At 47.9% G+C, this 16,232-nt stretch overlaps 2 protein-coding genes across 23 annotated transcripts in view; one reads left to right on the top strand and one right to left on the bottom strand.

Annotated features, from left to right (window-relative positions):
* The window catches only part of LOC140904199 (uncharacterized), a 302,914-nt gene that overhangs the window by 24,475 nt on the left and 262,207 nt on the right, over window positions 1-16,232 (bottom strand). The gene's annotated exons all lie outside the window — the stretch shown is intronic.
* Window positions 1-16,232, top strand: part of LOC140904202 (uncharacterized) — a 38,083-nt gene that overhangs the window by 6,237 nt on the left and 15,614 nt on the right. For 6 of the 19 annotated variants that reach the window (XM_073326574.1, XM_073326575.1, XM_073326587.1 and 3 more), the window contains 3 exons: window positions 6,617-6,705; window positions 7,394-7,520; window positions 7,617-7,734. The exons of 3 other annotated variants lie outside the window; for them this stretch is intronic. In XM_073326574.1, the coding sequence (XP_073182675.1) occupies window positions 6,617-6,705; window positions 7,394-7,520; window positions 7,617-7,734 (334 nt within the window). 10 more of the 19 variants (XM_073326586.1, XM_073326584.1, XM_073326581.1 and 7 more) reach the window with 7 other exon arrangements.

The raw sequence follows: 16,232 nt of genomic DNA, 5'->3' as shown, positions 1-16,232 counted from the left end.
AGCTCTGGGTCCCTGTTGTGCCAGGCCCTGCCTCAACACCCAGTGAAATCGGGCTCCCATTGTGCCAGATGCTGCAGAGATGGCAAACAAAATCAGGGACCTTGTTGATCCTGGAACTGCTGAGACCCCAACTGAGATCTGGCTCCTGTTCTGCCAGGTGCTTCAGAGACCCCAACAGAGGCCAGACCCCACCGTTGTGACAGGTGCTGTGGAGACCCCAATTGAGATATGCACTCTTGTTGCGCTGGGCATTGCAGAGACCCCAACTGACATCAGGCCCCCCCATTTTCCCAGGTAAAACTGAGACCTGGACTGAGATCACAGCCCCCCTTGTGCCAGGCAGCGCACGACTGCGGCCCAGATTGCTGCCTCCATTGTGCTGGGCACTTCAGAGACCTCCATTGAGACCTGTGTCCCCGTTGGGCCTGGGACTGAACTGACCCCCGACCAAGATCACACCCCACCACTGTACTTAGAATCATAGAATATCAGGGTTGGAAGGGACCCCAGAAGGTCATCTAGTCCAACCCCCTGCTCAAAGCAGGACCAATTCCCAGTTAAATCATCCCAGCCAGGGCTTTGTCAAGCCTGACCTTAAAAACCTCTAAGGAAGGAGATTCTACCACCTCCCTAGGGAACTCATTCCAGTGTTTCACCACCCTCTTAGTGAAAAAGTTTTTCCTAATATCCAATCTAAACCTCCCCCACTGCAACTTGAGACCATTCCTCCTCGTTCTGTCATCTGCTACCATTGAGAACAGCCTAGAGCCGTCCTCTTTGGAACCCCCTTTCAGGTAGTTGAAAGCAGCTATCAAATCCCCCCTCATTCTTCTCTTCTGCAGGCTAAACAATCCCAGTTCCCTCAGCCTCTCCTCATAAGTCATGTGTTCCAGTCCCCTAATCATTTTTGTTGCCCTTCACTGGACTCTCTCCAATTTATCCACATCCTTCTTGAAGTGTGGGGCCCAAAACTGGACACAGTACTCCAGATGAGGCCTCACCAATGTCGAATAGAGGGGAACGATCACGTCCCTCGATCTGCTCGCTATGCCCCTACTTATACATCCCAAAATGCCATTGGCCTTCTTGGCAACAAGGGCACACTGCTGACTCATATCCAGCTTCTCGTCCACTATGCAGTGCCACAGTACTTGGCACTGCATAGACCCTGCCAGAGACCCTACCCCCACATTTTGCCAGATGCTGCAGGGACCGCAAGCAAAATCAGGGATCCTGTAACGCCGGGAGATGCAGAGCCCTCCACTGAGATCAGGCCCCCTGTTGTGCAGGGCTCTGCATAGACACTGACAAAGATCAGGGTCCCCATTGTGACAGTGCTGAACAGACACCAAGGGTATCTCTACACTGCCATTATAAACCCACTCAGGCTCACAAGGCTCAGGAAAGGGGCTGTTTAATTGCAGTGTAGATGTCTGGGCTCGGGTTGGAGCCAGGCTGTAGGACCCTGCAAGGTGGGAGGGTGCCAGACCAAGCCGGAACATCTACACCACAATTAAACAGCCCCGGAGCCTGAGCTGTGTGAGCACAACTCAGGGGGCAAGGGCCAGCCACCGGTGTCTAACTGCAGTGTAGACATGCCCACAGTGACAGAGAGTCCTTGCCACAAAAAGCTCAAAGGCTAAATAGGCAATTGGTGAGTGGCTACTCTCCTTTTTACAGATGGGGAAAATGAAGCTCAGAGAGCTGAAGTAATTTGCTCAAGTTTGCATGGAAAATTTGGGGCAAAACTGGGAACTGAACCCAGATTGTTTGATTCTTGCTTCTCCTCTTAACCCCAAGCTCAACTTGTGTGTGTACAGCTTTGTTTTGGTCTTTGTTTGCATCTCGTTGGCTTCCAAGAGCTGTTGTGGAATTTCCTTCATTGGAGGTTTTTAAGACCACGTTAGAGGTACACCAGTCTGGGAATGTCTAGGGATACTTAGTCCTGCCTCATCACAGGAGGCTTGAGTAGACGACCTCTCAAGATCCCTTCCATGCCTACATTGAAATAATTCTGTTTTGTGCTTTCATGTTCTATGCTGAACTGTTTTGCATCATGCCATTTGGAACTGTGATCGCACCATGCTGTATTGCATGATTTTATGGTGCATTGTTTTGCCTCAGCTTGTTTGGTGTCTGTGTTGTGTTGGTTTGAGTTGAGCTCTTTTCCACTGTGTACTTTTGTCCTAGGGTGTGTTAGTTTGCCTTGTGTTGCTTTCTTCTTCTTTGTATTGTGTCATCTTATGGTGTGGAGTGTAGGTTTTTGTTTTTCTGAATTGCCTGACATTATGTTGTGGTGGGATTTTTTTCTGTATGTTGTGTTTTATAAGAGGAGGCCTGGGATTGCTTCAAGTCAAAGCTGCAGAAGCTATCAGAATCCTGCATCCCAAGAAAGGGGAAAAAATTCATAGGCAGGAGTTGTAGACCAAGCTGGATGAGCAACCATCTCAGAGGTGATTAAGAAAAAGCAGAAAGCATACAGGGAGTGGAAGATGGGAAGGATCAGCAAGGAAAGCTACCTTATTGAGGTCAGAACATGTAGGGATAAAGTGAGAGAGGCTGAAAGTCAAATAGAATTGGACCTTGCAAAGGGAATTAAAACCAATAGTAAAAGATTCTATAGCCATATAAATAAGAAGAAAACAAAGAAAGAAGAAGTGGGACCGCTAAACACTGAGGATGGAGTGGAAGTTAAGGATAATCTAGGCATGGCCCAATATCTAAACAAATACTTTGCCTCAGTCTTTAATGAGGCTAATGAGGAGCTTAGGGATAATGGTAGGATGATAAAGGGGAACGAGGATATGGAGGTAGTTATTACCATATCTGAGGTAGAAGCGAAACTCAAATAGCTGAATGGGACTAAATCGGGTGGCCCAGATAATCTTCATCCAAGAATATTAAACGAATTGGCACATGAAATTGCAAGCCCATTAGCAAGAATTTTTAATGAATGAATCTGTAAACTCAGGGGTTGTACCGTATGACTGGAGAATTGCTAACATAGTTCCTATTTTTCAGAAAGGTAAAAAAAGTGATCCGGGTAACGATAGGCCTGTTAGTTTGACATCTGTAGTACGTGAGGTCTTGGAAAAAATTTTGAAGGAGAAAGTAGATAAGGACATTGAGGTCAATGGTAAATGGGACAAAATACAACATGGTTTTACAAAAGGTAGATCATGTCAGACCAACCTGATCTCCTTCTTTGAGAAAGTAACGGATTTTTTAGACAAAGGAAACGCAGTGGATCTAATTTCCCTAAATTTCAGTAAGGCGTTTGATACAGTGCCACATGGGGAATTATTAGTTAAATTGGAAAAGATGGGGATCAATATGAAAATTGAAAGGTGGATGGATAAGGAATTGGTTAAAGGGGAGACTACAGCGGGTCCTACTGAAAGATGAACTGTCAGGCTGGAGGGAGGTTACCAGTGGAGTTCCTCAAGGATCAGTTTTGGGACCAATCTTATTTAATCTTTTTATCACTGAGCTCAGCACAAAAAGTGGGAGTGTGCTAATAAAGTTTGCGGATGATACAAAGCTGAGAGGTATTGCCAATTTAGAGAAGGACCAGGATATCATACAGGAGGATCTGGGTGACCTTGTAAACTGGAGTAATAATAATAGGATGAAATTTAATAGTGAGAAGTGTAAGGTTATGCGCTTAGGAATTAATAACAAGAATTTTAGTTATAAGCTGGGGAAGCATCAATTAGAAGTAACGGAGGAGGAGAAGGACCTTGGAGTATTGGTTGACCACAGGATGACTATGAGCCGTCAATGTGATATGGCCGTGAAAAAAGCTAATGTGGTCTTGGGATGCATCAGGAGAGGTATTTCCAGTAGGGATAAGGAGGTTTTAGTACCGTTATACAAGGCACTGGTGAGACCTCATCTGGAATACTGTGTGCCGTTCTGGTCTCCCATGGTTAAGAAGGATAAATTCAAACTGGAACAAATACAGAGATGGGCTCCTAGGATGATCCGAGGAATGAAAAAATCTGTCTTATGAAAGGAGACTCAAGGAGCTTGCCTTGTTTAGCCTAACTAAAAGAAGGCTGAGGGGAGATACGATTGCTCTCTATAAATATATCAGAGGGATAAATACCAGAGAGTGAGAGGAATTATTTAAGCTCAGTACCAATGTGGACACAAGAACAAATGGATATAAACTGGCCATCAGGAAGTTTAGACTTGAAATTAGGCAAAGGTTTCTAACCATCAGAGGAGTGAAGTTCTGGAACAGCCTTCCAAGGGAAGCAGGGGGGGCAAAAGACATATCTGGCTTCAAGACTAAGCTTGATACGTTTATGGAGGAGATGATATGATGGGATAGCCTAATTTTGGCAATTAATTGATCTTCGACTATTAGCGGTAGATATAACCAATGGCCTGTGATGGGATGTTAGATGGGGTGGGATCTGAGTTAGTACAGAGAATTCTTTCCTGGATATCTGGCTGGTGAGTCTTGCCCACATGCTCAGGGTTTAGCTGATTGCCATATTTGAGGTCAGGAAGGAATTTTCCTCCAGGGCAGATTGGCAGAGGCCCTGGGGCTTTTTCGCCTTCTTCTGCAGCGTGGGGCACAGGTCACTTGCTGGAGGATTCTCTGCACCTTGAAGTCTTTAAACCATGATTTGAGGACTTCAATAGCTCAGACATAAGTTAGGGGGTTGTTACAGGAATGGGTGGGTGAGATTCTGTGGCCTGAGTTGTGCAGGAGGGGGGTGGTCAGGGTCTGATCAGGGGGCGGAAATTGACTGGTCAAGGGGGTCAAGCAGCTGGAGGCAGGATTAGGAGAGGGGCTGAGAGGTAAAATCAGGGCTGGGGGGAGGAGCGGGAGTTAAGCTCCTGGTGAGGCACTGGCAGAGGGTGTCCCCTTTGGTGTGGGGGAAGGTGTCAAGAATGGAAGGGAGGGGAGGGGAGAAGCAGGAGTTGCAGGGAGGGGAAGGTCATTGGGGCGGGAAGAGAGGGGTTGAACTGTGTCTGTGCAGCTTGGAAATTCCCAGGGGAGAAGTGGTGGGCAGGGGAAGGGGGGAGGTGAGTTAATTGGATCCTTTCCCTGTTTGTGCCACTTCCTCCCACATACAAATTCTCTCTCAAGTTTTTCCCCTTTTCTCTCTCATTATCACCTGTGGCTATAAAATCCAGGAAGATTTGCCCCCAAATGATCAGCTCTCTAATCTCCCCCCATTTTGTCCTGTTTGCTCCATAATTCTCAAATGTCAATTTAAAATCTCTCTGATGTGGCAGGTTTTCCCACCCGTTTTATCTGCAGCGATTTGTCCTTGTGTAGGTGGGAAATTGTTGCCCTGAGTCATTCCCCAAAACCTGGCTGCCCATGGAGTGGGGATGGGATGAGATGCCCGTTCTCTGCAAGGGCAGGGAAGGGAGTTGCACATGTCCCCCGATGGAGACTGCCCGGACCCCGTTTCCCAATCCCACCTGCTGCCCCCAAACTCCCAACACAGTTGCCCCCAGCCCTCAGTTGCCAGTCACCTGTCCATCCCCTGCTGCAACCCCCTTCCTTTGTCCAGGGAGCCTTCCAGCTCCCTCTCCCTTGCCCTCTTAAAGCAGCTCCTGAAAGGGATCCCTTCTGCCCATGTGAATGGTGGCAGTGGGAGGAACCATCACTTTGTGTTTATGTATTGGACTGTCATATAAAATCCAGTCAAACAGTCCCCCTTTTCCCTTTAGTTATTTAATAGCAATATAAAATCCCCTCAGATCTTGGTGTTTTTCTCTCATGTTATCAAATACGTAGTTTGTGACACGTTTTCTCTGCAAATCTCAAAGATTGTTATAAAATACCCTAAACATTTGCCCCACTTCTCTCTAGTTGTCTATTTCTAATTTAATATGAGGGGTTGCTTCCCAATGTGTTAAGATGTAGCCGCCTCTGGGGTGGATCCATAGTGGCCATTATTTGCTGGTGACAGGGCATGGAAATTTCTTACCTGTTTTGGCCCTCCAGGCCTTCCATTCTCCTGTTAAAGAAGCATCCCCCAGGGCTCCCTCTGCCTGTCTGAATGGCCAGCAGGGGGCGGTGATAACTTTCTATCCACTTATCAAACACTGTGAGGTAACACTGTTGGGGGGGGGGGGCGGGATTGCAGCTGGAGCTGAAGAGGGAGGCCTCTGGGTGACTGGGCAGGGGTTACCCTAGTCAGGTTGGTGGGTTCTGGAGGTTTGGGGTTTCAGGGGATGGTTCTGATGTGCCCAGCCCTGAGGCTATGGGTCCTGGAGGTGGGTATCACTGGGGGCCTGTTGGCTGTAGAAGAGTGGGGGTCTCTTGGGGAAGCTGGGCAGTGGGTTAGAGGGTGCCTGGTGCTGTGCCAGGGGCTCTGTCTGGGCTTCCCCTGCAGACTCCTGGGATCACTGTCATGCCCAGTGCACAGAGTGAGGGGACAAGGGAGAAAGGCGGTTAAAAATCTCTCTGTGGGCTTAGCCTGGCAGGAGGGACCAGGTCTGCGCTGTAATAAAGAGATCAAGCATTTTTCCAACATGGCAGAATCTAGGGTGTCTGTCTGCAGGGAAAGGGCCTGGGGGAATTCTGATGTGAAATTAACGGAAGCCTGTTCTGAAACCCCCACAATTGCCCTTCTCACCCTCCCAGGCTGCAGAATGACGTGCATGTTTCTCTCCAGCTCATCCCATCCTCTCATGGAACAGGGAAGAGAAATGGCTGCAGAGGAGCTAGTTCAGGTAGGGATTATCGGGGGGTTGCTGGTGGGCTCCTGCAGGAGTAAGAGGGACAGCAAATTTGCCGGAGATGGGAAGGTTTGCACCATCTGGTTTGGAGGTTGGAGCGGAGCAGGAAATGCACAGGGTGGAGAAAGGGAGGAGGACAGGGGGTGGCAAAGCTGCTGGGAGTTGTTTAATAAGTGGCCTAGATTCTAGGAACAGACCCATGTGGTTCGGAGGTGGAAATGCCCTGATTTGTGAAACAGAAAATAACCCACCTAGATGGAGCTAGGAAAACTGGCTCATAGTGCTGGAGCCTGATCCAACTAACCAGCGAGTGCTGTGAGATATGAAGGGGGCACCCACCTGTCAGGCATATTGGAGCTGCCCCTCCCTTCATATCCAGCTCCTCACAATGAGAAGGGTATTGGGCTTCCGACCAGGAAGCTCTCCCTGGACCCTGCTAAGGGCTCCATCTCCTGTATCAGTCTGTGTCTAGTAGGTGTGTGATGGATCTGCTGGGAGAGAGGAGGGGCTCTCTCTTCATCCCCTCACCCTGGTGTTTCCTGGATGCTCTGAGCGGGGTGGGGGTGGGACTCTGTTGACTGCAATGCACCTAGAGCTCCATTTGATTGGCTCCTCTCCCCCACAAATAGTGGGGCTGTGAGTGGGGAAACAGGTACCGAGTGTTGGACTCTTGCTCTTTCAGGGGCCGGTGACCTTCGAGGAGGTGGCTGTGTATTTCACCAGGGAAGAGTGGGCTCTGCTGGACCCCATTCAGAGAGCCCTCTACAGGGATGTCATGCAGGAGAACTATGAGAATGTGACCACACTGGGTAAGGATTCCTGTCCCCTCTGTTCTTGGAAGGGGAACTGAAGAGATGAGGTTCATACCATCCCTACAATGCCATCTCTACTCTGTCCTGTTTCAGCATCACCCCAATATGCCAGTGAGACACACACGACCAGAGACCCTCCCCTGCTGCAGAACACTTTGGGAACAGAGCACAGGAGCAGTATCGCAGAGTCAAATATCTCTTGTTCGCTCAAGTAAAACTGGGGGTTAGGTCTGGCATAACTGTTCCATACCCCTAATCATTTTTGTTGCCCTTTTCTGAACCTTTTCCAATTCCATGAGGTTTTGGGGGTGGCAGGCATAAATATGCAAGCAAGAATCAGGCTAGGGGTAATGAGGTTAGCTCAATCAGGGAGGATGAGGCCCTCTTCTAGCAGTTGAGGTGTGAACACCAAGAGAGGAGAAACTGGTTTTGTCGTTGGGTAGCCATTCACAGTCTTTGTTTAATCCTGAGCTGATGGTGTCAAATTTGCAAATGAACTGAAGCTCAGCAGTTTCTCTTTGAAGTCTGGTCCTGAAGTTTTTTTGCTGCAGAATGGCTACCTTTAAATCTGCTATTGAGTGTCCAGGGAGGTTGAAGTGTTCTCCTACACGTTTTTATATTTTGCCATTCCTAATAGCTGATTTGTGTCCATTTATCCTTTTACACAGAGACTGTCCAGTTTGGCTGATGTACATAGCAGAGGGGCATTGCTGGCACATGATGGTGTATATAACATTGGTGGACATGCAGGTGAATGAGCCGGTGACGGTGTGGCTGATCTGGTTAGGTCCTGTGATGGTGTCGCTGGTGTAGATATGTGGGCAGAGTTGGCATCGAGGTTTGTTGCATGGATTGGTTCCTGAGTTAGATTTACTATGGTGCGGTGTGTCGTTGATGGTGAGAATATGCTTCAGGTTCGCGGGTTGTCTGTGGGCAAGGACTGGCCTGCCTCCCAAGGCCTGTGAAAGTAAGGGATTGTTTTCCAGGATGGGTTGTAGATCACTGATGATGTGTTGGAGAGGTTTTAGCTGAGGACTGTATGTGATGGCCAGTGGAGTTCTGTTGGTTTCTTTCTTGGGCTTGTCTTGCAGCAGGAGGCTTCTGGGTACACGTCTGGCTCTGTTGATCTGTTTCCTTATTTCCTCGTGTGGGTATAGTTTTGAGAATGCTTGGTGAAGATCTTGTAGGTGTTGGTCTCTGTCTGAGGGGTTGGAGCAAATGCGGTTGTACGTCAGCGCTTGGCTATAGACAGTGGATCGTGTGGTGTGTCCGGGATGGAAGCTGGAGGCATAAAGGTAGGCATAGCAGTCAGTGGGTTTTTGGTATAGGGTGGTGTTAACGTGACAGTCACTTATTTGCACCGTGGTGTCTAGGAAGTGGACCTCCCTTGTAGATTGGTCCAGGCTGAGGCTGATGGTGGGGTGGAAGCTGTTGAAATCATAGAATCATAGAATATCAGGGTTGGAAGGGACCCCAGAAGGTCATCTAGTCCAACCCCCTGCTTGAAGCAGGACCAATTCCCAGTTAAATCATCCCAGCCAGAGCTTTGTCAAGCCTGACCTTAAAAAGCTCTAAGGAAGGAGATTCTACCACCTCCCTAGGTAACGCATTCCAGTGTTTCACCACCCTCTTAGTGAAAAAGTTTTTCCTAATATCCAATCTAAACCTCCCCCACTGCAACTTGAGACCATTACTCCTCGTTCTGTCATCTGCTACCATTGAGAACAGTCTAGAGCCATCCTCTTTGGAACCCCCTTTCAGGTAGTTGAAAGCAGCTATCAGATCCCCCCTCATTCTTCTCTTCTGCAGGCTAAACAATCCCAGCTCCCTCAGCCTCTCCTCATAAGTCATGTGATCCAGACCCCTAATCATTTTTGTTGCCCTCTGCTGGACTCTCTCCAATTTTTCCACATCCTTCTTGAAGTGTGGGGCCCAAAACTGGACACAGTACTCCAGATGAGGCCTCACCAATGTCGAATAGAGGGGAACGATCACGTCCCTCGATCTGCTCGCTATGCCCCTACTTATACATCCTAAAATGCCATTGGCCTTCTTGGCAACAAGGGCACACTGCTGACTCATATCCAGCTTCTCGTCCACTGTCACCCCTAGGTCCTTTTCCGCAGAACTGCTGCCTAGCCATTCGGTCCCTAGTCTGTAGCTGTGCATTGGGTTCTTCCATCCTAAGTGCAGGACCCTGCACTTATCCTTATTGAACCTCATCAGATTTCTTTTGGCCCAATCCTCCAATTTGTCTAGGTCCTTCTGTATCCTATCCCTCCCCTCCAGCGTATCTACAACTCCTCCCAGTTTAGTATCATCCGCAAATTTGCTGAGAGTGCAATCCACACCATCCTCCAGATCATTTATGAAGATATTGAACAAAACCGGTCCCAGGACCGACCCTTGGGGCACTCCACTTGATACCGGCTGCCAACTAGACATGGAGCCATTGATCACTACCCGTTGAGCCCGACAATCTAGCCAGCTTTCTACCCACCTTAGAGTGCATTCATCCAGCCCATACTTCCTTAACTTGCTGACAAGAATACTGTGGGAGACCGTGTCAAAAGCTTTGCTAAAGTCAAGAAACAATACATCCACTGCTTTCCCTTCATCCACAGAACCAGTAATCTCATCATAAAAGGCGATTAGATTAGTCAGGCATGACCTTCCCTTGGTGAATCCATGCTGGCTGTTCCTGATCACTTTCCTCTCATGCAAGTGCTTCAGGATTGATTCTTTGAGGACCTGCTCCATGATTTTTCCAGGGACTGAGGTGAGGCTGACTGGCCTGTAGTTCCCAGGATCCTCCTTCTTCCCTTTTTTAAAGATTGGCACTACATTAGCCTTTTTCCAGTCATCCGGGACTTCCCCGGTTCGCCACGAGTTTTCAAAGATAATGGCCAATGGCTCTGCAATCACAGCCGCCAATTCCTTCAGCACTCTCGGATGCAACTCGTCCGGCCCCATGGACTTGTGCACGTCCAGCTTTTCGACATAGTCCCTAACCACCTCTGTCTCCACAGAGGGCTGGCCATCTCTTCCCCATTTTGTGATGCCCAGCGCAGCAGTCTGGGAGCTGACCTTGTTAGTGAAAACAGAGGCAAAAAAAGCATTGAGTACATTAGCTTTTTCCACATCCTCTGTCACTAGGTTGCCTCCCTCATTCAGTAAGGGGCCCACAGTTTCCTTGACTTTCTTATTGTTGCCAACATACCTGAAGAAACCCTTCTTGTTACTCTTGACATCTCTGGCTAGCTGCAGCTCCAGGTGCGATTTGGCCCTCCTGATATCATTCCTACATGCCCGAGCAATATTTTTATACTCTTCCCTGGTCATATGTCCAACCTTCCACTTCTTGTGAGCTTCTTTTTTATGTTTAAGATCCGCTAGGATTTCACCATTAAGCCAAGCTGGTCGCCTGCCATATTTACTATTCTTTCGACTCATCGGGATGGTTTGTCCCTGTAACCTCAACAAGGATTCCTTGAAATACAGCCAGCTCTCCTGGACTCCTTTCCCCTTCAAGTTAGTCCCCCAGGGGATCCTGGCCATCCGTTCCCTGAGGCAGTCGAAGTCTGCTTTCCTGAAGTCCAGGGTCCGTATCCTGCTGCTTACCTTTCTTCCCTGCGTCAGGATCCTGAACTCAACCAACTCATGGTCACTGCCTCCCAGATTCCCATCCACTTTTGCTTCCCCCACTAATTCTACTCGGTTTGTGAGCAGCAGGTCAAGAAAAGCGCCCCCCCTAGTTGGCTCCTCTAGCACTCATGGTGGAGTTCTTCCAGGGTTTCCTTTTCATGGGTCCAGATGATGAAGATGTCATCAATGTAACGTAGGTAGAGAAGGGGCGTGAGTGGATGAGAGCTGAGGAAGCGATGTTCCAGGTCAGCCATAAAAATGTTGGCATATTGTGGGGCCGTGCGGGTACCCATAGCGGAGCCACTGGTCTGGAGGAATATATTGTTACCAAATTTGAAATAATTGTGCGTGAGGATAAAGTTACAGAGCTCAGCAACCAGTTGTGCTGTGGCATCATCAGGGATACTGTTCCTGACAGCTAGTATTCCATCTGTGTGTGGGATGTTTGTGTAGGGAGCCTCTACGTCCATGGTGGCTAGGATGGTGTTTTTTAGAAGATCACCAGTGCATTGTAAGTTTTCTCAGGAAATCAGTGGTGAAATTGAGATAGCTAGGAGTGCTGGTGGCGTAGGGTCTGAGTAGAGTGTCCACATATCCGGACAGTCCTTCAGTGAGAATGCCAATGCCCGAGATGATGGGGCGTCCAGGGTTTCCGGGTTTGAGGATCTTGGGTAGTAGATAGAATAACCCTGGTTGGGGCTCTAAGGGTATGTTGATTTGTTCCTGTGTTAGCGTAGGGAGTGTCCTGAGTAGATGGTGCAGTTTCTTAGTGTATTCCTCAGTGGGATCTGAGGAAAGTGGCCTGTAGAATTTGGTATTGGAGAGTTGTCTAGCAGCCTCCTTTTGGTAGTCAGATCTGTTCATGTGACAACAGCACCTCCTTTATCAGCCTCTTTGATTATAATGTCAGGGTTGTTTCTAACGCTGTGGATGGCATTGCATTCTGCACGACTTAGATTATGAGGCAAGCGGTGTTGTTTTTCCACAATTTCTGCCTGTGCACATCGACGGAAGCATTCTATGTATAGATCCAGACTATCATTTCGACCCTCAGGAGGAGTCCTTGTGGAGTTCTTCTTGTGCTGTTGGTGGGAGGGTATCTGTGTATCAGTGAGCTGTTCAGTGTTATCTTGAAAGTATTCTTTGAGTCGGAGACGGCGAAAGTAGGCAGAACTGTATCATGTTTGTGGGGGTGGCAGGGCAGAAAGAGAGTCCCTGAGATAGGACAGACTCTTCCGCCGGGCTGAGTGTGTAGCTGGATAGATTGACAATATTGCTGGGTGAGTTAGGGATACCACTGTTATGGCCCCATGCAGCAGGTAGGATTTTAGACAACTTACAGTCCTTTTTCCTTTGTAGAGAGGTGACGTGTGTAATGTAGATCTCCTGCCTTATTTTAATAAAGTCTGTTTGTATGGAAGGTTGGTTATTTATGAGAGTCTCCAGGTTGGAGAGCTCTTTTTGGATGTTTTCCTGTTTGCTGTATAGGATGCTGATCAGGTGATTCCTCAGTTTCTTTGATAGAGTATGGCATAATCTCTCACTGTGGTCTGTGTGGTATGTAGATTTGGTATGATGTCCATCCGTTTGCTTTTGGAAAGAAAGATGATATCTGTCTGTACTTGTGCAAGTTTCTTCATGAGGTTGATGGATTTCCACTTCATACGGCTAAATGCAGTGCCTTGCATGGTGTCAAGTATCAGAGGGGTAGCCATGTTAGTCTCGATCTGTAAAAGCAGGAGAGAGTCCTGTGGCACCTTATAGATGGCTTAAGGTAAGAGAGACAAGGATTCTTTTAACAACATAATTCTTTTGGCGTGTTGTAGGTATCTGAAAACTGTGACCTTAATGATTTTTTTAAAAATATCCTGTTACTAATTAATACATGGTAGATAATTAAGCAGCATCCATGGTAAAGTTCTTCCAGTTTTATTTGTTTGGCCTTTCAATTAGAATTGGATTCCAGACAAGTGATTTCCATTAAGTTTTAGAATTTGTTTAGGGAGAGGTATTGGAAACCAGTAAGGCCTGATCTTTGCTATCTGATATTGTTCCGGCTTGACTCGGAAGTAGCAAAGCACTAGGTGTGGTGCTAGGTGTTTTGTAGGATGAAGCCCTTTTTTACAAGCTCTTTGAAGCAGGAATCTGTCTTCAAACTCCAAAGCCATGTGTTAATGTGCTCCAGGGCTTCTACTCTGAAGTTTTTGAGTTGGTGACACACACACACAATGTGAAAACAGGAGAACTTGGCCTGTTTCTACAGGGCTCTGTTGCACTTGCACAGCGTGGGTCCTAACCACTCATTTAAAATACCCATCACCAGCCAGCTGATGTTTTACTTCCCTTCATATTTTCAGTGTTGTCATTTGTTTGTTTGGGGTTTTGTTTGCTGTTTGTGTTGCTTTATTACTTATTTTTACTGTTCCGTGTGTGCAGTATTCATCCAATTAAGAATTGACATCCCATAGAAATGGTATAAGCCTGAGTGAATACCTTCTGCTCTCCTTTCCAGTATCAGACAATATTGTATTAACATTTGCAATGAGACCATGACTATTTCTAGTTGACTCATAGATTTGTTTAGTATCTTAAAGCTGGGCTGTGTGCGCAGATAATATGCACGCAAGAGGGATAGTTTGGGGAACTGCAAAAGTGGGTAGCATGCTAGTGTTTTGGCAGATGCTTCATTTTTTGAGAGCAGCTTTCCCTGAAGATTTAGTGGTCTATGGTAGGAGGAGGTTATTAAATTGGGCCTCTGGTGCATATTTTTAATACTTTTGCTTAATGCCCAAGACTGTGTTTTATTTCTATAGCTGTTTTCAGTAGGCCACATTTTGGTGTGTTTACTAGCTTGAGTTGTTAGAAAGGATGATAAAATACATGTACTCCAAGGGCAGTGTCAATTTTCTTTTTATTTGATTTCATATTAAATACACATCTTAAGCAGTGCACCTTGATAATTATCCCTTGTTTTAATATTCTTTCTTCTTCTTCCATACCTAGGAGCAGTTTAAAAAATATATATCATATCTAGGGTTTTTGTTTGTACTGGTGGCTCACATCCAACCATTACCTCAATATTGGTGGAGCACATAACAAAATTCATTCCGCACATGGATGGAAAAAATTAGAGGGAACATTGGTGACGACTCCCTCTTGGGTGGATGGGCCAGTCCTGGGGCCCATTACCTCTCAGTGATTGATTTTTCCATGCCAAGTCCATAAAGTAGATTTTCAATATAAATGCTTTGTTCCTTACAAACAACACATATGTTGACCTCTTAGTCATTATGAGTCTTAATCAGTAATGAGCTTTTTGTAAATGCCTCTGTCACAGAGTCACCGGGTCAATGCTCTGGAACTACTCTGTATGAAGCCAGTCAGGACTCTGGGGGTGCCTCCTCTCTCTGAGCAGACTGTCTCCAGGTCAGGAGCTTACACAGCTTCGACCTTCCTGAGTCTGACCTCGAAGCATTGAGCATCCCCTTCCACACCATGGGCTTCCTGCAGTGAGTCCACCAGGACGGGGCTCCTGGGGAAGCCAGAGAGCCCTACACCCCAACTCCGCAGTCAGGCGTGACTCTCAGCCAGCTGGTAAAACAGAAGGAACAGAGCTTGCTATCACAGAAATCAGTAAAAACAACAAGGAGTCCGGTCAAATAAATCTGTTAGTCTTTAAAGTACCACAGGACTCCTTGTTGTTTTTGTGGCTACAGACTAATACGGCTACCCCCTGATACTTGTCACAGAAATCAGTGACTTTCAGCCAAGTCCATCTTGGGAGTCCTCGGCCAGACGCCCTGGACTCCCCCTCTTCCAGTTCCCCCCATGCAGACTGCCCACTTCCAGCGACCAGACCCCCGACACCCCCCTGTTGCTCCTCCTCCGGCTCTTTGTCTTGCTTCCCAGGCAAAAGGTGTCACCTGGTCACACCCCTCTCCTGGGTCTCAGGTTACGTAAAGTGCAGGCAGGTGGGAAGCTTCACCTGCCCCGAGGGCCTCAGCAAAAATCAAGGACCCAATTCCCACCACAGAAGTATTGGTGCAGTTCACTGGGAAACTGAGGTACACACAGGATTAGTATAGGACAGTAAGACTCACATGCAACATAAGAAGATTAATAAATCCCCACTTTATCACAGCCTCGCATGCTCTCCCCTATGGATAAATACCCTCCCAAGAGATGTTTGGTGTGATGGGTTTGTCAGGTCTCAGGTGAGAGCTGTTGGCAAAGACCAAGTGACCCTTTGCCAAGGGATCTCTGTGTCACTGTCTGCCCTCCGTAGGCCAGGGAGAAGACAACTTTCTGTCAATGGCCTTCAGGACGGGGGCTGAGTTCTCTGCAGTGCCCCTTGTCCCCTTTCCATTTCCCTTCTTAGTGTGCTGTCTGGGATGCTGTCCTGCTTCCTGCTCCCCAGGCCACCCCGTATCTACTCCATGTGCCAGACTTCTCGCAGCCCGCAGTGAGAGGCCATCCAGCCCATCAAACTGGTGCCAGAGTGCTGGGCCTCAGGCCTTCTGGGGTGCACCTCTGTGAGTCCAATTGACCCCTGCCCCGGGGTGCTACAGGGGCATGTCCTTGTAGTGTGTCAGGGCTCCACCCTCTGGCTGAGACCTTGGGGCATTTTCGTCCTCTCTTGGGTACCAGCAAAAGAGCTGACTGTCGGTAAATAAAGGAATGAAAGTAAAGAAACGGGGGGGGGGGGGGGAAACTGTGGACAGATCCCATCAGGATATGGGCCCCTCTTACTTCTGAGGGCCCTGGGAGCATCTCAGTCGCCTTCAGAGTTTACTGGGTCTCCAGTGCAAGTTTCAGCCTGCTCCCCCTTCGAGCTCCGGAGATCTCCACCCTCCCTCAGTGAAGGCCAGAGCCCTGAATGCTGCCAGCCCTTTCTTTGGGGCTGGAGATGCTCCGCAGACTGTTGCCTTCCCAGGGTTGTCCCCCTCTGAGTAGGTCTCTCCTGTTAACTCCTGCTCCAGTCCTGGAGGAGCTGGGCCAGTCCAGCCTAAAGCAGCAGTTTAACCCCTTCTATGCCAGTGTGGGGTTTATATAGCCCTTCACAGG

The sequence above is a fragment of the Lepidochelys kempii genome, chromosome 28 (assembly GCF_965140265.1).
Source record: "Lepidochelys kempii isolate rLepKem1 chromosome 28, rLepKem1.hap2, whole genome shotgun sequence".
Lineage (NCBI taxonomy): Eukaryota > Metazoa > Chordata > Testudines > Cheloniidae > Lepidochelys > Lepidochelys kempii.
This window is presented reverse-complemented; position numbering and strand designations above follow the sequence as displayed.